The following is a 25,876-nucleotide window of genomic DNA, read 5'->3' as shown; positions in this document are numbered from 1 at the left end:
TGTTTACCTAAACTGCCACATCCACTCTGTAATTTTATATAAAATCATCTTTGCTCTATGAACTTTAACATCAATTTTCATGTAATTTAAACATATTAATCACGTAAGCGTTTATCAGATAAAGTGTAAGTAGTATACAATAGACATTTTTATACATAGATATTAAATTAAACAAGCAATTTTAATTTCGACATGAAGATGGACATTCTTATATTATTCTTTTGTCGTAGTGCTGGTACAATAAACGTCACAAAAGCAGTCGTTGTTCTCAGTGGCGCAGTTGTAACGCGTACGTGGCACGATTACGACTATCCAGCTGAGGTCCTGGGTTCGAATCCCACGTTGGGCTAAAAATAATAGGGACTGGGTTTTTACATCTTAAAAAATTACTCAGTCGCAGCTCGGAATCACGAAGTTGGCGGTGTGATATGCCCGTGCCTCGGAGAGCACATAAAGCCGTTGGTCCTGCGCATGAGCCCTCTCCGGTCATGTCGGATTGCCGTCTCACCGGATTATGAGTGAATAGAGAGTGCACCTGTGTAATGCGCACATACTTGTGCACTATAATATCTCTTGCATACCTGGATGATTTATATTTATTTTATAAACAGGTACGAATAAAGTAATCATTTTAAACAATGCCACTGTAATAAGCATGGATACCTAAATAACTCTACTAAGTTCAACGTTACATTATACTATGTTTTTGTTCAGTTGAGTTAGTGTTTTGAATATTGTAGCAATTTTTAAATTAGCTGATTCGATGTTGATTTAGATTTTTCATAAATTTTGGTTCCACTTGCAGGTTATTGGTGCCGGCGGTTATCTGTCAATCTCTCAATTAAAGATTTATACCTCAAGGTAGCAGTTTCAATAGTTGTAGCCACGTAAAGTACATTTATATTAGACGTATGGCCGGCGCCCGTTTCCCACGCAGCACTATTTGACCCTTCTACGTAGGTACCTTCTTTCCCTAGTACAAGTTGGCTACACGGCCAATCCTGTGTATTCCGAGCCTATACAAGCCGAGCGCTGATGTCCCCGTTATCTCCTTGCCGTGTGGGAGCCAAAACCCTTTACTATTACAACGTGACTGTAAATCGACCAATAAACATCAATACTTTTGTGGTGCTAGGAAATTTCTTTGTAAAAATAATCAGTATTTTTATTTTTGCTAATATATCATAAAAAATAAACGATAACGATTATTGGACAAGTTTTCTTAGATGTTTTTGCTCTTTACTAGAAGATTGCTCGTTTGTATAAATAGGCGCTAAACGCAGAGCGTGGATACTGGAAATCGAAACATTACATTTGAATCGATAAATAACTAAAATTAAACGGTACAACATGCACTGACACTTTATTTTTACGGTTTCATATATTATAATTATTACGGAAGGTGCATTACCCGCGGACTGCATTTTACAGGAAGTGTAAACAAGTGTAAAGAACCTTAAAACCATTTAAGTACCGTAATTTCGTTAAACTAGTTTTCCCTTTACCGTGACTTCATTTCTTATGGATTTATTACTGCTAAAGTGGGCGGATTTGTCATTACGGAGATGTTGCAAAATGCATATCAACTTGTATTTACATAATTTATTTTACACGTCATAATATCGTCTTTGTTAAGTATAAGTATTATAAATGTATTTTCCATGTAGGTACATTTCTCACAGTCTTCTCGCTAGCTTAGAATCCTGCTTCTATCTTCCCACTTTCCAAGCTTCATCCGACTTTCATTATTTTGGCGTTATCACCAGCGAAACTTCGTTATTTTTTTTTTCCAACTTTAGTATTTTAATTCGGTACCGCAATCAGCAAATATGTAAAAAATTAAATTGCCGTTCGTTAGTCTTGCTAAAACTGAAAAACGGCTTGATCCACTTAAGTATGTTTTTTTTTATTTCGATAATTGGTTGCTTCCAGATAGGTTCTACATTTCAACAAAAAAGTTAAAAAGAAAAATATTTAACCAAATAAATAAAATACACTATAAACCGAATAATCATATTATTTCACACATCTGCGGGTTTAATATTTTATTGGAGTCAACGCCTTATTAAACTACGTGCCGTAAAAAATGATATTAACGCAACGAAATTCAAATCTTACCTACACGAAACAGCCAGTATTATGGATCTCAATCAATTGGAGTTGGAACGTTTAATTGGGATAATCGCTGATCAAAAATTCAATATTTTTAAAAAGAGAATATTGAACTTGCTTGTTGAAACCTAAATCTAGTTTTATATTCTGTCTTATATTTAGAACATATTGGACTTATGGTGCAGCCATTTGTTTATTGTTATGTAATATGTTTATGCGGTGAAAGCCTATAATATATTCGCAAAGAAGCACTCACTTATTGTTTCATGTAACATATAAATATGTATGGTGTATGTTTTGTTGGTGGTCCAATAAAAATACAATAAAAAAATAATCTTATAAATTGTAGATATCTACTTTTACGATACAAACTTCGCCGGGTTCCCAGTATCTTTTTGGGCAATCCCAGAATTCCGCTCTTCCCCCGGTTGAGTACTTGTAATCATAGCTTAATTTTTGCTACATACCCAGAAGATCATTTTAAATGTAGTTCACCCCAAAATGATCTTATTTCTACGCCTCTGAATGTAAATATTTTATTTATAGCAACTTATAATAGTTGAAACAACTCTTACGTAGATTTTTTATTTATTGCATGATATCTACTAGGTATCTATTGTAAAAAAGTACAGATAATTTATTGTCTGCGGTCTGTTGCTATTAGTTATTTTTAGGCGTAATTTTGAATGACTAAGGTTAGACTAGAGTTTTAGGTATGAGGAAATCGAAAATATCGTGATGGTTATACCTATCTATAATATTAGAACGTACGCAACTCATTGGAGAGTGAACATTTTAATAGATTTTGCTTTCTAAACAGATATGATTATTCTCTTATCATCTATGATAACTGCACTCAATACGCGTGCGCGGGGAAAACGCAGATAGAATACAATATCCATTTGGTGTATCTACAGTGATTGTTATCATTCGAGAATCACACTAACGAGAACGCGGTTTGTAATGGGAGTCGGGGCCATTGGTACCGAATTCAATACAGTGCGGAAGCGTTGCGACGGTAATCTGCCTGTGCAGCGCCCGCAGATCGAGATATTTGCTTGTATGCAAATTGAGGCCCTTGCCGTGCGCCTGTACGCGCAACCTGATGTGATAATACCCGACCGTCCCCATATAGAGTGATACCAACAACAGATACACATGTAGATAACGATGGTGGGACAACTCGTAATAGAGACAAAGGGACAAGACCATTGCAGCACCGAGTACCGACACAACGACCGACCGTAACAATAATCTCACAATTTATAATTCTATTTTACCGTCATATAACCTTTGCATTTGCATCAGGGTATGCAATCTCCGATTAAGACAACCGGAAGGATCATTATGTAAACAAGATGGTGAGAAAAAGTAGAAATAGCCTGGCTATCCGGTTCTACTACCAATAACTTCAACAGCATCCTGCGCATGACCCGATGTTGCATGTCCCGATTTGTATCCTAACGCGTTCTCATTTATTTTTTCATTTGCTGTACCTAACAGAACAAATATGAATATGGACAAGGATATATTTTTATCATTGAAAACGATTGTTAAGCAATACACTATCGTGACTGTGGCAATTTGTCGGATAATCTTTGTATTTAATTAACCGTTTGTAGACCTGTCTCCCCTCGAGTGTCTGTACATACGTATATTTTTGATTTGTAATGTATATTTAAAAATATGCATTTAAAAGTAATAAACCCAATGTTTTTGAATTAAATAAATAAATATCGCATAACCATCAGTAAGTGATCATTTTCGATTATGAAACAGTCGGTATGTTTAAACGTCAGAAGCCGTGGATATTTCTGCAGATTTATTGTTATGAGTCTTGAAAAGCTTCTGCAAATTCCAAACAACGTAGAGATAATATCGGTGTAATTTCCAATAGCCGACAATTTTATTGAATAATAAGTATCATAAACAGCTCATGCGTTAAATTAATACAGCAACCGATCTTAGTGACCTACGTACATGATTTAACAGTATATCCCTATATGAAAGTAATTATTGAGAAAGCTATAAATTCACATTGTACTACTTCTTGTCTTATAGCATCGAATATTCATGGGTAATATATTGAAGGAACGTTTGTGTTCACGTCTTTCTCGAAAAGTTTTATAGGTATTCAAATAATTTTAAGTTGGCTAACTGTACTTTATTACTCTTAATTCGAATAATATAGAGCAAACAGGTTTTTATAAATATGTATATTCTTAAATTTACGCGAATGTTAGACATTAAAATTAAACTATTATAGGAAGTGGACACCAGTCCCCCTCCAGACCTGCAAGACGACGAAAGCTGCAAAGTCCTCGAAACATCGGGAGAAAATTAAAATATATAACCGCGATAAAATCCGCAAAATAGTTTAATTTTAATGTGTATATTCATTCAGCTTTTAGGGGTTTATTTGATACTTACGTTGATAATTAGGACAGTTAGCAATAAGTACTACATAAAATGGTAGAGAGTTGACAACCAGTGTTATGAGAGCCGCTGGTAATGTCGAGAAATTCTATGCCAAGTGCAATTTTCTGCAGCAACCAGGTTCAATTGTGATTTTCATTACCGGTCCCAGAGGTTCGCGACCTACTCTAATTAGCTTAGATGCTTATGATTAAACGACTCGGTCACGACTCGTCGATTTACTTCAGATCGTCGCGCTTTTGTCTTGAGAAGTTGTCCATCCGTCAAAGCGATTAGCAGGCAGAGTATGCATTCCCCTTAGTCGCGTTATGAGCACGAATATATCGTCAAAGACTCGCCCTAATGTATTTAGAATATTCCAATTTAGGAGTGCAATTTTGCGTCTTGTTGTCGATAATTTCAGTCGGACCAGTTCACGTAATGGCTTTGGAGCGCGCAGCAGTCGAGCCTGTAATGCTCTGATATAAGTTATAAATATGTCGCACTTAGATGAAATGTTTAGAGTTTGTTTTAGCCTCGCTTGGAAATTTAATATTGAACTTGAATGTTTTCACACATTCGTTTTTAAGCATGGAATTTATGATTTGAAGTATGTTTATTTGCAGAATTTGTTTATAGGCACGAGAATGTGGGCATAAAATTTAATTTTAGTTGTAACAATTCCACGTTACATCGTTGCTAATAGGTTTATACAATAAGAAAGTGTAAACGTAAAAGTGGATTTATTGGTTATGAATAATATAAATTTAAGAAAATATACCTAGAAGTTTGTGGTCAGAAGAGTAGGTGGCAACTATTTTTAGAAATTTTGTAATACATACAGAATCTTCTTGACAATAACACTTTACTACAAGTTTCGAACAAAATAAATATCCATAAAAAGTTATTTTAATTTTACACGCCCTAATATCTCTGCCACTCTAAGAAAATTGGTTACAGCGGTAACATCACACTTGCAGTGAGGAATAACCCCAGGCACACACCATATTCATAGATGATATTTGGCATAATGTTAGTAAAGATAAAGACGAGTAAGGTCAGTAGGGGAAAGTGCGCCATAAAATTTTCATAGCTGGATTCAATGCAAAATAATTTCTTTTTGTGCTGACTTAAGAATGTAATTTTACTAATTTAAGAATATTTGACATTTTGTGATAACGACCTATAGTCATTCAAGGCAATCAGACAATAAATTAATATTATTTTGCTCAAAATTTAAAAAAGTGGTAGTAGGCGCACTTGCCTCCGGAAATGGGGTAAGTGCGCCTGTGTAAAAAAAAAACGCCAATATGAAACATTATAAAGAAAACACTCACTTTAGTCCATAGAGAAATAAGTTTTACCCGCATTGCTCTTAGATAAATTTTAATCACTCAATATTATAACAAACTATGGCTGTTAAATCAAATTCGGGGCAAGTGCGCCATATATTTGTACATCAGGGCTTCAAAACATTTTACACATTTTTTGTTATATTTAAAAAAATAATAAAAAAATGGTAGCCTTAATATGAAATCCATTTTATTTCTAAAAACAAAAAAATAAACATATAAAAATGTAGAAATTAACAATTTTAATGCATTATAACTCAATTACTTAGAATATGGCCTTATGACATTTGATATGTTTTAGCTGCATTAGAATCAGATAACGTGCCTGATCGAACAGTTGCAACCTCTTCACGTAAAGTTACTCTAGACCAAAATATTTCAGTTTTTCTTTTTGTAAAAACGAACGATCTAAAACAAACAAATATACGACGAATTAACTAATACGCCCTTTTATTTAAGTCGGCTTTAAACAAAATACCTTGAGTACTAAAATTATGCTAAGTATAACATTTTATTAATAATAATTCATATTAGTAAAACATATTCTCCAAAAAGGTTGGTGATATATGGTTCAGGGGCAAGTGCGCCATACGACTAGTAACTGTGGCGCACTTGCCCTACTCGACAATTTAGAGGTACATTTTTTCGCATTGCTAAAAAATCCTTTATTTTAGTATATATAAATAAAATTCAGGTAGGAAGTTAAAATAAAAGGTTTAAACTATGTACTCACTTTACTGGCTTACAGAAATATGTTACATATCTTAAAATATTTGATGTTATCTTTCACGTGGTCATCTCTGTTTACAGGTCTAAATGACACTTAAAATAAAATGGCGAATAAATCGTATTAAAATGAACAGAGCCATTAGTGTTTTTTAGTGGAACCGTATTTTAGTTAGTAGCATTGATATAAGATTGCGGTTATTGTATAACATCAATAGTTTTCGATTTTTTTAGGGCAGGTGCACTTACCCCGTCGGCGCACTTGCCCCACCTGACCTTATGTGGTTTAATTTTTCACCGCAATGTCAAATTGACCCTGTATAAAATAAGTACTTACCTAATATTTGCTGTTATATTTAGATTTCGCGCCGTAAACGTTCATAACTTTAGAAATATCACGGAGAGTCTACTTACGCAAAATAACAACTAGGAAAAGAAAGGTTGTTTGGGCCCCAGAAATCGCACTTACCACTTTACACGCAACCCTAAGGTATCACTTTATATCCATTTACAGAAGACTGAGGTGCTTCCCCAGGCAAGCTGGCCCAGGCCCACATGGCTGTAGACAAAATATTTATATCTATACCACTTTATTGTTTGGCGCTTCACTCTTATCTTTTTAATTTACAATACCTATCATTAATTCTAAAATTTTGTAAGTTTTATACCTGATAAAAAGAATAGACGGATTAAAGTAAAAAATATGTGTGATGTTGCATAAAAGTGTAATAATATATACATCTCACATAATATAGATCTTCTTGTTCTACAACGGATATAAATAAAAAATGTTAGCAAACTTGCTACAGCCTAAAAAATATGACTGACAGTTGACTCAAATTCAACTGCGAATGTTTTTTTCGTGGTGTACACGATAAATCAGTCATCCGATCGGAGAGCGAGTATATCTAATAAGTAGACCGTTATTCCAGACGCGCCCGATACACAAACATTCTAATTAGACGGACCAATTCTGATTGTGCAAGAAATACAATATTCATATTGACAGTAATGCAAATAAGATGTTCATTCATTTGAACATAAAATGTCATATTCATTTAATTTCTCCACCAATTGGAAGTAATTTCCTAAACCATATTAAATTAACATATGTTAATAGGAGGTCATTAGGATATTTAAATTAATAGCATTTCTTTCAAGTTTCGAAGACGACTGTGTTAATCTTGGTGCATACAAATAGTATTTGATTTTACATATCCCGTAACGGTGAAGCAAGACATTGTGCAGAATCCATGCATGCCAATTGAGTTGTCCTCAATTGAAACTTATATTTATCCATTATTTTGCGAGATAATACCGCCGAGATGTTCAAGCATTAAATCATTTTGCACATTATTACATGAACAAAACGTATTAAAGGAACACAGTGTCAATAGGCTTTATCCTACACCGAGATAATATGAAATTATCCGTTGCATATAAAAAATGGCTCATCAGTCTACTGAGAGCGTACTTAGGTTGTGAAGTCGGTGAGGTCCAAGGCTCGATCCCTTAGTGGAGCAATCTAATTTTTTGTGGATAGGTATTTTGATTTAAAACATGCAGGTTTAGCCCGATATGAAGATAGGCATCCCTTAGCACACCTGGGACGGATATTAACTGAGTGATCTGTGGGTGAACTAGTTGTGCCACTTCCTACACCTTTGGAGATCAAGGCCTAGCTATGTATGTAAATAAAAAACAAAGTAGCGTGTTTGCGATCGAATTCGAACAAACCTTTCTCGGGCACGTAACGGATTGCATTAATTTGCAATTGATTTTGCACGTAGAGCTGGTATTGTTTGTGCTCGGTTACGAAGGTATTTTTCCATTTGTGCGCGGTTCGATGGTGTGCAGAGGTGATGTAGGTTGTGGTTTCCGGCTGCAATATTGGTCTTGCGCGTATCGTGGTTGGGACACGGCAGAACCTAGTCGCCGGCACGAGTATTTGACTAGTTTTCTAGGTCATGTCATTGTGGTTGCATTGTACGGCTTCGACTACACAATATTTTTGACTGACGCTGTCGGTCTCGATATCCGCTCTCAGACTAAAGTAATTACCACCTAAATATCGCACATCGCATTCCCTATAATTACGGCTCCATGTCCAATTTGCTCGCTGTAATAAGTTCGCACTGTTTAGTTTTTGTCGGTGCAAAAAAACTAATACAGGCGAAGTGCGAATACTGTTATTTTTGTTTTGCATATCGGTTTCGTCGCTCCATCAATAGGTGTCAGCTCGAGGGTACACAGTACACCCGGTTCGATTTGTCCATTAGCGGAAAACATCCCGTCCATTGTAATGATGTTCGGTGCTTACATCCGTCAAGATACTATCTCGACAAATAAACTAATGACTAAAACCCACCTGTTGTTTGCGTAGGAGGGATCTGTAATGACGTTGAAGATAGCTTCTAGCGATTTGATATTTGCACAATAGAGCCGAGATTAGCAGATATTCATCAAATTTATTTACAAGTATTGCAGGACATTGCAAACAAATTCACAAGCTGCGGTCTGGCTGCAGCTCGGGTTTGTTTAAGTTTCTTTATGTTTGTGATTTGTGTGGAAACAGCCGCCGCCAGCCGCCGCGGTAATTGCACGTGTAATACGGCGAGCGCGACCGATGTGGTTTACTGCAACGTCGGTGGTAAGTTTTAGCTGCTTGGACTAATTGGTCGTATTGTGTCATTACTGGCATAATAATGGAGTGTTGTTATTAGACGGGCACGAGCGCGCGCCTGCGCCGACCCGTCCTCCGCCGAGAACGCATCAATCTTCCAATTTCAACGAGCGTCTAGGAAATTATTATTTAGAAAAAATACATTTTCAAACCCTATAGCCGGGAATATTCCAAGAACACGTCACGTGATTTAATGTGCTTGAACTACCTAGTGGTGAGATCATCATAAGAAAAGTTTATGCAATTATGTGTTAAGCGTGTTTTATTTTCAGTTGCACCGACAGCAGCGTGTGAACGTACGAGTGGACTATGTTTGGTCGGTAGTACCAAACTGCAGTACGACTTATCGACTCCTCCCCAGGTAGTGGTATAATTATAGAAACAGTGGGCGCGGGTCAATGGGTGATGACCGCGCACCGCAGGTAATAACGCACGTTAATAACTTCACTTGAATAAATCACACGTAACGGTTATTATTCCCGACCAAATGGACACTAATTTGACAAGGTACCGACGAATGTGCGAACTTAATCATAGTGGTGTCGAACAATGAACTGCGCTGCGGAGAAAGCAAAAAATTAATACCATTATATTAGAAGGTAATTTTATAAGAACAACTCAACTATAATAATAACACATTTATTTCCGAAATGAATATACAATTCGCAGAACATAATTATCAGATATATTCATATCCAATGATTATTAAGCGTCGCCTTTACAATTGCACTGTACAACATTTTTTAAATATAAAGGTTTTATATAAAAATATTAAATGTAGACGTATTTATCGTCCGTTAGATGTAACTGTTCCTCAATGATACAAAAAAATCCATATTATGCGTTAAATATCCACATTAGCTCACAATAACGTGTGATTGCTGTCAATGTGCACAATGTTTACAAATAAAAAGAAAGTTGCAACTCCTTAATAACATCGATGGGCTCCGTGGCTAAGTAACATATCTCAGCTCTGTGATGTCATTTTTTACAACAGTGACAACAGCCTTTGTAAAGCTGTTTAATATATATTTACCTACCACTTTCTATTTACAGTTATTATAATGTGTACAAACTGTTACATACGTAAATTGGAATAAAGTTAACAAGCGTCGAGTTCTATAATTGCAAATAAATAATTGATATTATGAAAATATTTTTTTTCACAATAAATACTCGCTTAACAGCTATAAAAAGGCACATGTTTTACCTTACACTCTATGAAAATGGATCAAATACAACTCGAATTGAGAAAATAATTGATGACTCATGCAATTACAGCTCTACGCGTGAATCATCTTCGTGAAGATAGAAAAACGAACAAGGTGGAAACGTACGGATTCATACAGTGCAATTAAACAATAAAAGAGAAACAAAAATTCCGCCAGGAAATAAAAAAAACGACTAACCGTAAAACTGTATTAGGTGCGTCAGATTATTATGACGGTAGTAACATACTCCAGTGTTCCCAAAATCGTACACGTTTTACCCTATTCAGACGAGCGTGGGTGCCATTTTTTTGCTTACTTTCTAAATGTCCACAAACCAAATTCAACCTCTCGACTTGACCGATATAAAAACTATATGCAAAATAACGTTTCGGCATCGTTTTCAATTCTACAATCTTTTATATGAATTATGTTTGACTTACCTACATTTTCAAATTCCATTAACATTTTTTATTTTTATTAAACTTCTCTTTTAATATACACGTCGATACCGCTAAATGCATACATTACCGCGCACAAATTTATCACATTCTTAATATAAAAGCGAATTCTTAAGCATTGAATATAGTGACTAGTTGTAAACATGACCAGCGATTTATAAATCCAATAATGGTTGCTTTTGTTGACGCAAAGCAAACAATCGACACGCATGTAATAAACGAAAATAATATCTTTAAAGAGTAAAAAAAAAACATATATTATGACACGTATTTTGGCAAGATAGATGGGTAGATATGTGGGTAGAGAGACGAACATTCAGAGTCCTATGCAAAGTGGCCGGTGTACGCTATTATTAGCCGAGGCGAAGGTTAACGAAGCGTAATTTAAGAGCGGCGCCGGATTAAGTTTTTTTTGATCGGATTCCAGATGCAGACACGTCGCAGCAGTTTCGAGTAATTAAGCGGTCGGTTATGTGTGTAATTACATGTTAAATAAGGCCGTATATGTGTTGCGGGTTCGTTGAACTGTACTGTAAAAAATAAAAAAAAAAACTCGACTGTCTTGAGGTAGCCCGGCGCGGCTGTCAAAACACGCGTCACAGGATTATGGATGTGTCGTGTCGTGTCACGTGTGCGGCCGCGCGCAGGGTCGCCTCTGTGTTGCCGATCGTGGCAGCGTGTCTTTTAAGCACCATTACAAAAATTAAAGCTGTGCATAGCAGATTACCATATTCTAATAATTTTATTTTCACGTTTCACCAAAAACAACGACAAAACACTATGCTATTTTCCCGTTTTCCCATCTTATTAATATCACTACACAAAACTTCGTATCCTCAACGTCATTGGACCACGAGCCCACTTCTTCGTCCAGTTTAAATGCTGAGACGTGACGCCGAGCCGACAGCCCTGCGACCGCGGCCGGCATTCTTATCGGTTCAACAGTTTATTGATCGGGAGTCACTCGCACCGTCGACGGTAGTCGCCGATGCCCGATCATTGTTTGCTAATGAGAGCCTCCTAGAAGCACAGGTGGTCCATTGCGATCCTATTCAGGTAAGTAAAACAACTATGATGTCATATCTTCCATAAGAAATGACATGCGACTCAAATTACGGAATGCCGTATTGTACAACGTTGGGACTGTATAGACTAGCGCTACTTCTAATTTTAATTCCCATTTTTCTCGTCACGTAGGAGTTATTCATAATTACAATGTTACTATCTCTATGACCAGCTTACTTAGCTAACCTTGCACACGTAAATAATAGCAACGCATTCAACGTCGGAGCCGTTGACCATACAGTATCAACCTCATGACCTTGCACTGCCATTTGTTTCACGCATTTATGCAACACATAGCGCAGTCATAACTGCAACGCACTTTTATATTCGCAAAAAATGGATTAATATACGGAATGGAATCATACAAGAAGGTACATATGACGGAAGACGACTTATTAACTAAGTTGGTACAAAACTAACACACATTGCTTGCATATTGGTCGTGAGTGATTGCGATTCAAACATAACACCAAAGTGGGACGACAGTAAAGCTAATATTAAATATTAATCAGCAATCGACATTATAGTCAGTCAAACCGTCCGGTGCGGCACCAAAGATTCTGAATACTATAACTGAACTCCTATTATAGCACCTCATTTATTTTTACAAAATATAATATCCATTATTTACAAAAAAAAAAAACAACATTTAAAATTTACATGCACTATGCGTAGGGCTTTGAAGATTTACGATGTTTTTGCTAGTTCCAAAATAGTTGAAAGTCCAACGGATTTATGCGACTGTGACACGTATATATTAGAGGGCGCAGACGTTTTGTTACGTGAACCGGTGAAGGATGTCCGTGGTGATGCCTCGGAGGAAATCGAACACCTCACCATTGTCGCTCTCTGCCTCTTCCTCTTTAAAAACCTGCAAACAATTATACATTTTAATAATACAATAATAAGTTAACATTTCCTATTTCCTAGACGAATTGAGTTGGCTGATCATTATTAAAGAATACCACGATATAACGGTTGACATATTTTACCAAGAAAATTCCACCATTATAATTCTAAGTAATTTTTCGAATGCATGTGCCAGAATTCCGGTATACAATTCTTTGTTAAATCATCTATTCGAGTCGTCTGATGGCACATCCGGCTCACAAATTAGTCTACGCCCCGAGAACGTAGAAAAAATTCTATCAAAATTCCTACGTCGGTTTTTGCGCGTATTGCACTCACAGAAAATAGACCAGTAAAATGTCAATATATTTATAAAATGTCTAATTTTCGATACCCTTTTAAATCTGTAATAATATATAAAATAAATTTTATGGTGGAATCGAATAACAGTTCCGCGAATTGCAAGCACATTTGAATGTGGTAAATGGTGCAAATGATACAGTACTTAGCGGTGCATGTCTGTGTTTGTGAGGATCTGATAAAATCAATAACAATTAAGGTAATAGCGTCGGTGAAACGCACCGAGGGAAACTAGTATAAATATGGGCCAACAGTCGTTTAACTTAACGTATATATGAACGCTATTGTAGTGCTTTAAGATACATTAACGCGTTTGCAAATGTAGGCAAGTATGACGGGTAGTTGACGCTTTTTAGTCAACTATTAGAAACTTATAAGAAACATTAATGATATGAAAATAAAAATGGAAGGTCCACATATGTATAACGTAACATTTGCTCTTGATGATTATAAATATTTAATGAATAATATTTTTTAAATTAATAAAATAATAATAAAAAATAATAATAACAGCCCTGTATTGCATACTTGCCCACTGCTGAGCACGGGCCTCCTCTACTACTGAGAGGGATTAGGCTTTAGTCCACCACGCTGGCCTAATGCGGATTGGTAGACTTCACACACCTTCGAAATTCCTATAGAGAACTTCTCAGATGTGCAGGTTTCCTCACGATGTTTTCCTTCACCGTTAAAGCGAACGATAGATTCACAAAAAATACACACATGATTTTTTTAGAAAAGTCATAGGTGTGTGCCCTTGGGATTTGAACCTGCGGACATTCGTCTCGGCAGTCCGTTCTACACCCAACTAGGCTATCGCCACTTAAAATTGGTTTACAGAAATTTGCTTTCTAACCATAAGTACATTTCATAATAACAACATTTATTGCATAAGATTAAGGGTTAAACCCGTTATTTTTCAAAAATAGACACCCTTGTTCACACTTGTTTAACCCGTACAATGTTTAGAGATTTTAATTAAATTATATATTGATAATGATGTCATTCACAAATGAATGAACTGTCTGCAATATCCTGGAGTGGATGATCGATATCGGGGCACTTGTAGGAGATAAATGGATGAGATCTAGTTGGGTATTCGATACCGTATTGCGTTCTTGATTGATTACATTGATTTACTTCTATGTAAGTATTCCTATGTACATACTTATTCAGGTCACAAGAGATTATTATGCTAAAGCGAAATCGGATGTAATGAAGAAGGATAATATTCTATTGTAATTAGTATTGTCTACAATGTACCTATATCAATTAGGGGTTGTCCATTAATTACGTGATGTTTGTTAGTGACTTTTTAACCCTCTCCTCCCCTGGTGATATGTGGTGAGGTTTTGAACTACGGCTTACCCCATACCCAAAATCGATTGTATTGTTTTTGGTACAAAGTATATTGAAATTTTTAGATTAAGTCGCATGATCAACGATAAATAAATACTACCGTATATTAGATATTTCGTGATATTATTTCCGAACCTCTCCTCCCCTTTCGAGCTTCACGTGATTAATGGACGACCCCTTACTAGCTGTTACTCGCGGCTTCACCCGCATGATAAGCCTTTCCTGCTACAAGTCTCTAAAATACTACGCCATCTATTTAAAAAACAGATATAGAAATTCCTATTATTTTGCATGGGAGGAAATCATCGAGATAAAAAGGAGAATATGTGTCAATTCGGGACATGGTTTACCCGTATGCCAATTTTTATTCAAATCCGTTCAGTTGTTTCTGAGTTTATTTGTAACAAACATTCAAACATTTTTATAGTTTTTCGCACTTACATTAGTTAGATTACAATTAGGTAAAAATTCATCTGTAACAACGGATATACCATAGTTTAAAGATGTGCAATAATAAATATTCATTACCACTGAAGGAATTCCAACACCCAAGGGTATAAAACATTTCATAGTTTTCATTAAAATTTAACTTCCTTGCGGTATCATCATCATCATCCATCTACCGCCGAGGGTTTAAACAGCGTCCCGGCGGCATGCACGGTTATGACTTATTAGCGCTATTTGCGCATGATCGCGTTCCAAACTGATTTACTATAATTATTGAAGTTACCTCATAAGCGCAATATTTCTGATGATTTTGAGATAGTAGGAAATTTTTCAGTAACACTTGCATGTACCATACTATTTTTTTTTAAAGAATAACTAACATTTGATTTTTTTTTAGATGACATTGCGTTTGTTAGCCTGTCAAGGGCCGGCTTATATAAACACACGAGACTTGTGTGTGAGCGCTGTAACCGCAAGAGAGCGAAGTCGTAGCAAAAACTAGTAACACAATTTTAAACAGTAAACGCAGTTGCGTGTATAGTAGATTTGTTTTAATTTAAGCTGTATTCTTACAGACTTTTTGTACTCGCACGCAATTTTTTACAATCATTAGAGCTATGAAAACATGCGAAAATTTTTAAAAAATAATTCAACATATTCTAACAAAGCAGTTAATGATGTGGCGTTACTTTAAAAAAAATCAAAGGTAATTTTATGAAGACGTAAAAAATATATATATTCTTAACAAAGTAATTGTTCGTGCACTCAACACAGAATTATGTTGAGAACAAACAATAATTTGACCATAATATGTTGTATAAAAGCACCGCATTATAATTTGCCGTTAACGTGGGCCGACTTGACACATACACATGTAATACTCCTAATGTGTTAGTAATTGCGCCTGATAGGTTTCGGTGCAACGCAAAAAACAAAATCAAAATAATAATTCGAAAGTAACGCAAATGATACAATGATAGCATATAAATGCGTGAAGATAATAATTTAATCACGATATTAGCGCGGCCTGAGGGCAAATCGCTTCGTTTACTTATAGAAAAAGGAAAAAGTACACTCGACACACATTTAAAACAAGAGATAGTATCGCAAAAAGTTTAATGAATGGGACCCGGACTCGGCAATGAGTATATTTCGTGTTCATTGTTGGCGATTTCTCAGAGCGATTTGCTAATAGCGGCTATTAGCCCGCCCCCGGTCAACTGTAGAGGTGTTGCACGTCGACTACCGGCTTTAACTTGGTACGTGCAAAAAATATAATTATTCCTAAAACGGTAACACTTAATTGATCCTCCGGGTGTAGATCGCCTTACGGTAAAATCCATGTCACGGTTTTTTTCAAGCACCGACGTTCGGTCAGGTGGCGGCGATCAATCGCGAATTTATCGAGGAACTGTCAAATTAAACGCTAATTTGGTGTGTAAAAATGTAATTAGTTATATAAATATACACGATAAGTACGTTTACGACTAATTCGTTAATTTTATGGGCCTTTTATGTTTTATGACCGATATTTCAACTATCAGATAAGGCGTCTTGAGATGATCTGCCACATTATATGTGTTTTCTTTTATGGTATTTAACTTGTTTCATTTTGAGAACATTGCTTAAAATTTTTGTAAAGCCATTATTAAATATCTTTAGGTAATGGTCATATTACTGAACATTTGATCAAAATAGAAGAAGTAATTAATGAACGAGAACATATACAATTTTGTAAATTACTTCTTAGAGAATAAGAGAAAAACAAATTAGTTTCTACTCGAATAAACGGCTTTACTAGCTATATTTTGAACAATCCTCTGTGCAGTCCGAACGCATTAAAACTTGGGATACCACATTCTACATAAAGACGTTAAAAAGGGATTGCTCCACGTGTAACAAAAAATCTTGATTTGGTATTATATTTTTTTTTGTAAAAAATAGCGAAATTAAAATAATTACACTCTTATATAAAAAAATAACGGAAAACAAAAAAAAAACTAGGTGTTCTACATTTATCACAAACAATAACCACAAAACTACACACATAAAATAATGGCGAGTAAATAAAACCGCTTCACAGGTTTAATTGAAATTTGATCGCGAAAAAAGCGAGTTTATTATCTTGTAACACTGGCAATGTACGGTACAGTAATACAAATTAAATGCGGTGTAATAAGTTGATCGATGCGTAATAATGATTAGCGGTGTCGGCCGGTGGTGCGGTGTGCTGGAATGTGCCGTCTGTTGTCGACTACCGAGCATGATTGTGATCTGTGACGTGACGCGCGATTCGCGTCCGCCACCGCCATCGCTAACGTCACCGGCACGCGGCGGCACCCTATCCCAAACTCTTGCGACTATATCTCGCGCAAGACCGTATCGCTCATTTCCGTTTGCTACATGACAACACCAATCTTATAAAGAATTAGTCAACTAGAATGTATAATCAGAATGCTATCTAAAAATAACGAAATCCTTAGGATACAATAGTAAATATCCTTAGCAAGTTATTCTTTAGATATATATTCTTGGCAGGTCTCCGATCTGGATACTGGAACTATGTCTCTGTGTATTTAGAATTCTAGTCCAGCTATATAAGCTACAGACAACTGAAGAAAAATACTAAGAGTGCATTTCACGTAGAGTGGTAATCCTCGTGATCTATAATGCAGAGCAGTGCCCTACAACGGCAAGTGCAGATGCCATTGTTATTACATAATCTATTATAAAAACGCTTAATATTCTGTCTCGGTTCGAGTGACACATAATGCAGGTCAATAAGGATATCATTGACGTAGGACACTTCAGCGCATTGATGTTTTATACGCCACGGCCATTGATTATTGAAATCGACTCAATAGAATTCTTAACATTGATTGATTGACAGACAACGCTGAGTCAAACCAATGGCTCTAGAGTCAGGAAAATGTGCACACGGTTTACTTATGAGATTGTAGGTGACCACTGTGAAAGGATTTTTAATTTTCCCTTCCCAAGAAGGCTTACACAGGCGATTATAATTTCTGTGCAAGTCCTCGATGTCATTTTGAGGGCTAATAAAAACTAATGTTATAGAGTCATAACGCGTTCTGTAATTTCCTACGATAGTATAATAACAGTGTCGTAGTCAGTTTCTTTTAATTTGTGTTGCCCTCTATGTTTTTCTAGTTGTTTTACCACAAATACTAGTGTCATGTTGTTATGTGAATTATGTTGTCAGTTCTGTTGCACTCCATTGTAAGTATACCATCCCATACACGTGCAAAGATACTGATACGCAATTATAATTATACAAATGCATGTTTTTATGAACACAAAACATAAACATTAGCATAAAGTGTATGCTTAAACAAATTATGTTTATTGATTCTTTATTGACCGATTTAAGTTTTTATTACACTATAAAGTTGTAGAAAAGGATATAATATCGAAACCTGTTAGAATATCCTCTGAGTCATTATTTGGAATCTTTGGGCTTGCCATTCGAGACAACGGTATCGAGAGACGACAACGATATTTTGGGACACATTTAACGATGCAACATCGCGCTTCTACCGAACCTTTGATTTATTCCTCAACATCTGTTTTATCGAATAAAACAGTTACGAGTTAAAACGTTTTTAACCCGTCTATACCACTCGGAACCAAATGAAACAAGTGCTTTATTATCACTTAACCCAATAATCAAACTTATTGACCTTGATTGAAAATCGAATCTCCTTTTCATTACATTGATGTCAGTCTCCGAGTGTTTATAAACTGACACAGAAAATAAACAGAGAGAAAAAAGAAACCAGACGTTCTAATATTTTATTCTATGCACAACAGTTAATTAAAATTTCTATGACAGGGTCGCACAAAAACACAATAGGTCCGAAGTGGCTCTCCTGATGGGAAACGAAAGTGTGCCATCTGAGATGCAACAAAAACAACGATACTGATCACGTACTGAGCTGGAGTATTAAATTTTCCGCTTCGTTTTGGCGACAAACGGTTAGTGAACGGTCCGCCTCGCAGACGCTTCGTTGGCATCTACATCAATATTACAACACTCCGCATATTTCTGTGCATTATGGCTTATGAATACTTGAATGTCAGCCTCTGTTTACGCCACTCGTGTATTTTACTTTTGTCTACAAATTGTACTTAATGTTAGGAATGTGACAGTTTGTGATGTTCGATAGACTCTAATATCTAAATCCATTCATACACAGCTGAATGGATTTTGATAGAATTTGGCACGATAATAGTCTCGGATTAAATTATGCATGCTTTTTGTTCCAGAAGAGCAGACATTGGAAAATGGGACTCCGGTGACCCCGACCGGTGTCCAAAAAAATTCACACGGCCAGACCTGAATACATTTATCAGAAGTTTTGATTCATATATACTATTATATAAAGTTGAAGAGTTTGTTTGTTTGTTTGAACGCGCTAATCTTAGGAACTACCTGTTCGAATTGAAAATTTCTTTTTTAGTGTTGGATAGCCAATTTATTGAGGAGTGCTATACGCTATATAACATCACGCTATGACCAGTAGGAGTGGAGCATCAATGAAAAGTGTTGCAAAAACGAGGAAAATTTATTCCTTTTGAGAGCTTTAGATGCGTGCGCTGCGTAAACGGTTAAAGTTGCACAACAATCATATATAACAGACTTATTACTCTTAAAAAGTTTTAAAATTTATTAAGAAACAATGTCCCCAACCGTATCGTTTGCCTGTCTGATAAACTTAAAAACTACCTAACAGATTTCATTTGCTATGAAGATAGCCAGGAGGCCTGGAAAAACACTTTCAATCCCGGGTATAGGTATAGCAGGATTTTTATTCCAGATTTTTTTTCTCACGCAGGCCAAGCCACGAGTATAAGCTATGTTTAGTATATGTAGATGGTTGATAGCACATTAACATTTGGCCTTTGCTGATCCAAACGATATTGACACCGCACATGGATTAGGGCGATCGTGATCACCGACTCGATGTTATTAAATTGTGAAATAGAACAAAATAAGTGGAAGTTGTTAAAGTCTATAGTAACACGTTTGTTAGTTAATTTTAATGGTTAGCACCACTAGTGGCGCGCTGATTGGCAACCACTAGACAATTGATGAATGACTATCCAATCCATACGGCGAGTAATCATGACTCGCGTCGATCGCCCGCAGCGACACTAACTAATAAATGGTGAGGACCTACAATAGCGACTTCCCACTTAGTCGTTCCCGTTTTTTGCATGATGTACAGTTTCTTTCATTTGTTTAGAAAACACTGGTAATTGAGTGCGTTTATAATAATAGACACGACTTTAATATTGTTGTTTTATTTGCTTACATTAAGTTTCCTGTGCATTGTGCATGAGATCGTACAACTAACTGTAAACTGTGAATATAATGTATTTGTATGGGCACGTTGATTGGAAATATAATATTGTCTTTATTGAACGAAATAGTTTGATTGTTTTTAATTATACTCGATATATTCCAAAAGAAATAGAAATAGCCACAGATAAAAATTAACATTTTGTTGCTTTAAGTTAAACATTTATTCGACGGGAATTCGTCAAGAACAGCAGAAAATATAAAATCCATTTTGTTTCAATTACTACTTTCTGCACGTCTCGCCGCGCTATTTCACGTTCGAAAGTTTTTAAAAAACAAGCAAATACTTAGACACGGACCTCTTTATTCAGAGTAGTCCGGCAGTTTTATGTCGCGAGACAATATGGTGCGCCGAGGCCCATACATACATTTACACAAAAACTTAATGAAAGTCGAAAGTCACACTTTCACTTGTCGGCACTATTGTATCGGAAGGTAATTGTGTGCAGTAAAGTTTCAATTGTACTATAGAATTCGAAATATTTCCGAAATAAGGGTGGCGACAGACTAGTGTTGTCTGAGTTCGATTTCAAAATTTATTTCGAAATAGTCACAACTCTACTTTAGCCTAGAATAAAATAAGTATGGCTGTAAAAGTAAATTAAATTGTTCTTCAACTTAGGAGCGGTATGCGCAATGTATTTCTAGTTGCAAATATGACACAGAACCTTATTAATCTGCGAGGTTTATGACTATTTTATACACAACTCCATATATTTTTGTTCAAAACATTAAGCCGTAATATAATGATAATTTGGCATAATATGTGGCACAATACACATTGCCGGTATTGAATCGGCTATAAGACAAAACTTTGTGGCTTTGAACATTATTTAACAATTTGATTCAATGTTGATCGTTCACATCTATTGTCGAATAATACATTACAATAGAATGAAATTACATTCGATTATATAAAGTCGAAAATGTAAGCAATCAAAACAACTACAATAATATGAGAAAAGAATTTTAATTTAGTAAAATACTACGAACAATAACATAAAGGTTAGATATATATTGGCATTTAATATTGATGTAATGTAAGAAACGAATTTGAAATGTAATATTTATAAATAATTCCGAACGTAATAGAATCTGTTCAAATTATATTTAACAACCAAAAACTTTCGTTTACGTTTCGACTTTCTAGGACCGTTATCGTTTGTAAAATGTAGATACTATTGCATTTCGAAAATTCTATCGTTTCACCGGAGATGTTTTCAATCAAAGCTTGTGATTTCACCGCAAAACTGTTAAATGTATATAAATGTGTTGTTTTACGACGTGAGTGTGAATTTCAAAAACAATCATTTGTTTTGGAGATTCTTTTAAAAAACAAACTCGTGACATTGACCGGATAATTAATTGTTATACAAATTCAAGCAATATAATAATGCTATTTGTTTGGCTTGATGAATTCTGAATTTACTAATTATGGGTCAAATTGGTATTCCTTCGGTGAAAAACAATAAATCAAATACAAAAATACGTCATCAAAAAAAATCCTTACTTGCCGAACATAAAATAGATACCCATTTTACAATGTCTCCATTTTTTATCAGTATTAAGAATTTATGCAAATCTAATCTTAAAAAATAAGATACCGTGTAAAAGATGTGCATTACAGATTTTTTTATCTTGAACATCTTAACTGGACACGCGTAGGGCAGGTCGTTGCCCCCTTTTGGTTTTGTATCTAATCTGTGTGACTATAATTTTTACGAGCCATACTTGACGTGTGGCCGCCATGAAATCAGATTTAAGATACACAGACGTTGTAAATCTCCCCCAATTTTCTCAGTAGTAGAGTTATAGAACGAGAATTATATGACAATGACCAGTGAAAAACATCTGAAAATCCAAAAACGGACGAGTGTTAAATTTACGAGCGCAATTATAATGTCGTGAGGAATGTACAAGTTCATATAAAACCACACATGGGAATATTTTACGGCGAGTGAAGCCGGAATGAGGGCGGGACTACGAACCCGCTACTGAACACAAAAGCTGAATACGATGTTAAGAGTTTGCAGCGTTGTAAACCTTTGACCCGCACGTCTGTGTCGCTACTCGCCGAGTACCTAACATACTCAGTTGCCGTGAAAGCTTTATTGTGATTTAGTGTTACGTGATAAGTATAGCAAGGTTTCATGCGCGGGCGCATGAAAGCGCGTGAATACCACAATAATGCATCTCCAATAAGTTAAACAAATTTATAATGTTTAATAATGTTGTGATATATATTGTTATAGAAACAAATTAAGAAAAAGCTAATGACCTGTTCAACGGGTGGCGAGCGCTGAGGCTCCGCCAAGGGTTGTCACAAGTCTCCCCAAATCAGAGCGCGCTTGCCGCGGTCCACCGACGACAGCAGCCCTGACTGCGGATGCCATGATACAGCCGTCACCGCTGACCTGAAAGTGTATACACATTTTAATTATTTCGCAATATTCAATTCGCCTATTGGAGATTGTTTTCAATTTTCATTCCATTATTGGAAGCGACAAAAAATTGTTCATCCTATTTTATACAAGACAAAAAGATGACTCTTGACGAACAATATAAATCAATCTAGCATACAGAATGTGAACATATTAAATCTGTTATCTCTGTCGTGTTTCAAACAACTTGGAAATTACTGACAAAATAGTTTGCGACGTAATGCCATAAATATACCGTGATATACTGTTATTGTCGGCAAAGTTGGCGTCTTTATTTGAGAAACATCTAGTTTGACCATAAACCTTCTGTTCATATGACGCGCCAAGAATTTTGACAAAAATCTAAGTTCGCTGGGTCATAAACAATGACGGACATCACTTCAACATTTAATGTAAAACTGGAGCATTTTGTGAGTTCGAGTCGCGTGGACCGCTACGGTTCTTAGAACACAGGCTACTCGCGAAGACTATGAACGGTATACTGCTTTACACGGCCGTACATTACGAATATTATGCCGGCGCTTAAATCTGTGTCACTGGCACTTAAAAGATACTCATCATGGCGTTTATTAATGCATGAGGCTAAATGAGACCGACAAAAAATTTACCAAACCGAGTGTCGGCCGGTGCTCTCCATTCCGTGGCGGCCGCTGAAGGAATGGAAAGCGGTCACGACGTCCGCTACGTACTTACTTTACTGTCGATTTATCTCGCCGAGAAGGATTGTGATTGAAATGGTCCGCGCTCCGTACAATACGAAATCCGTTTGTACGGGCCGTTTGATTGCCGGGCAGCGCTTCAAGGATTTACTTGGTATCTATGCGGGGCGCGACTCCTCATAAACAAGAATTAGCGTCTGGTTTGTTCGGCTCGTTTACAAATACCGCTCCCGGTGGTACATAGAGAGCGTCGGCGCGGTACACGCGAATGTCGAATATGGTGACCAGGAAGCACAACAAATACGAACGGATCCGACGTTCACTCCACTGACATTTCGCTACATTGTCCGTACTCTACGTGTCTGTGATGATGTGTTTTTTTTTGGGCTGATTGAAATCATATTCACATTAGTCTCAGAAGATAGTTAAATTATTTGATAACAATTGTACCTACTAATTATGATTAACAAGGAGATTTTTTTATATCTACTTGCAATAGCAGGATGAAGCACTCTAATTAATTTTATTAATATATTATAACAATTAACTGTGTAAACCCCGCTATATTAATAAACTTTAACACTGCTTGAATGGTGGATAAAAAACACGCAGCACAAACCGGTGGCTCTAAAATAATAGAACTTGCCACACGGTTATCGTACATAAGATGTGAACACTAGAAAAGGATTTTGGAGAAATCATGCTCCAAATGGGTTAAATATTCCCGGACTATCTCTAACAATTTAGCGAGGATCCGAGTTCTCTTTAATTGAATATGACCACGATGGTTCCTTTTGATATTTATTACATAACATCGAAAAAGAAAATCGGTTTATATGGTGATTTTTTATAATTTTCTCCCGACGTTACGAATGTTATAGAAAGAAAATTGTAATAAAAAAAACACGATAAAATCAAAATACTAGTTGTATTTCGATATCTAACATACGCGTTAACATAATAAACCATTACGTGCCGTTACTTAATAATAGAATCTAGTAACGCGTAATCTATCTTCTATCTATATCTATACTTATAATAAATCTGTAGAGAGGTCAATTCTGTACATGAAATATATTTCCAAAATAACTATCAGGGGGTGATTAGGGATCGATACTGATGCCAAAAATGCCATTTTGTAAAATTTTTGTCTGTCTGTCTGTCTGTCTGTTTGTCTGTCTGTCTGTCTGTATAACCGTTATAGAAACAAAAACTACTCGACGGATTTTAACGAAACTTGGTACAATTATTTGTCATACTCCTGTGCTGGTTATAGTATACTTTTCATCACGCTACAATTAATAGGGAGCAGAGCAGTGAAGGGAAATGTTGGGAAAACGGGAGAAGTTACTCCATTTTTAAGCTTCCGTCGCGTGTGCTACCTTAATGGTTAAAGCTACACAGAAATCATGTATGACGGAAATGTTCTCCTTAAAATTATGTAAAAAATATCCCACGACAGCATATGTCTATCTTTTATGGTTGACTCACAATAACACGTGTAACTCCCGATAGCTTAGCAGTTCGAAGCTTTCTTATTATATTTGTCTACTCTTACATTTATAACACTCTCAGTCATCCCTAATTAAAAAAGTTAACATTATTAAATATTCCATAAATAGAGTCATAGAAATCGGTACAGAAACACCAAAGTTATACATGATATGCTAATAATAAGCCATCACGCGTGAATACTGAATCCCATCATCAGACCCTGACCGGACAATCGGACCACCTGCATACCATCATACATTAAAAAAACATCCCGACAAATTGAGCACCTCCTCCATTTTTGAAGTCCGAAATCCATGCGGGCGAAGCTGCGAGCGGAAGCTAGTCTCAAATATGTTGCGAACATATACTACATCCATCCAATATAAACTATAAAAGAAAGTAAAAATGTGTTTTGGAAATAAAGGTATTATACTGAAGCTTAAAAAATCCTACACTTATGTAGCTGGTTATTCGCGCTCTATCAAAAGTCTTACATATTTTTTGTTTAGGCTGATTTCCAAACCAACTGAACAGACTATTACTGAATGGGATTTCTATTAACACATAAATAACTTTGTAGAGAGTAATATAATGTTACATTTTATTTTGCAAAAAGATTATTACACAGGTGGTGCCGCGAGCTAAAGCTTGTACCTAATAAATTTCATCCTCTGACATGCCTATTCGTATAGGTTTGTTGCAATGTCGATCAATTGGTTATGATTGTCTTATGTTGCCATAATGATTATTGAAAGTTAAATCTACATTATATTTTGCATTTACTAGCACTAACCATGAGAATAGATAGGTTTATATTTGTGTAAAAATCTTTATTAGGTTTATCCGCAATATGCGGTTTTAT

The 25,876-nt window shown here is 35.8% G+C and overlaps 1 protein-coding gene across 1 annotated transcript in view; it reads right to left on the bottom strand.

Annotated features, from left to right (window-relative positions):
• Window positions 1–9,913: 9,913 nt before the first annotated feature.
• Window positions 9,914–25,876, bottom strand: part of LOC115444242 (autophagy-related protein 16) — a 156,507-nt gene continuing 140,544 nt past the window's right edge. Inside the window, 2 exon segments of the mRNA XM_030169941.2 lie at window positions 9,914–12,893; window positions 22,699–22,834. Coding sequence (XP_030025801.2) covers window positions 22,741–22,834 — 94 coding nt within the window. The 3' untranslated portion in view covers window positions 9,914–12,893; window positions 22,699–22,740.

This window comes from Manduca sexta, chromosome 21, assembly GCF_014839805.1.
Source record: "Manduca sexta isolate Smith_Timp_Sample1 chromosome 21, JHU_Msex_v1.0, whole genome shotgun sequence".
NCBI classification, from domain to species: Eukaryota; Metazoa; Arthropoda; class Insecta; order Lepidoptera; family Sphingidae; genus Manduca; species Manduca sexta.
The sequence above is the reverse complement of the archived record's forward strand: the minus strand, read 5'-3'. Positions and strand labels throughout refer to the sequence as shown.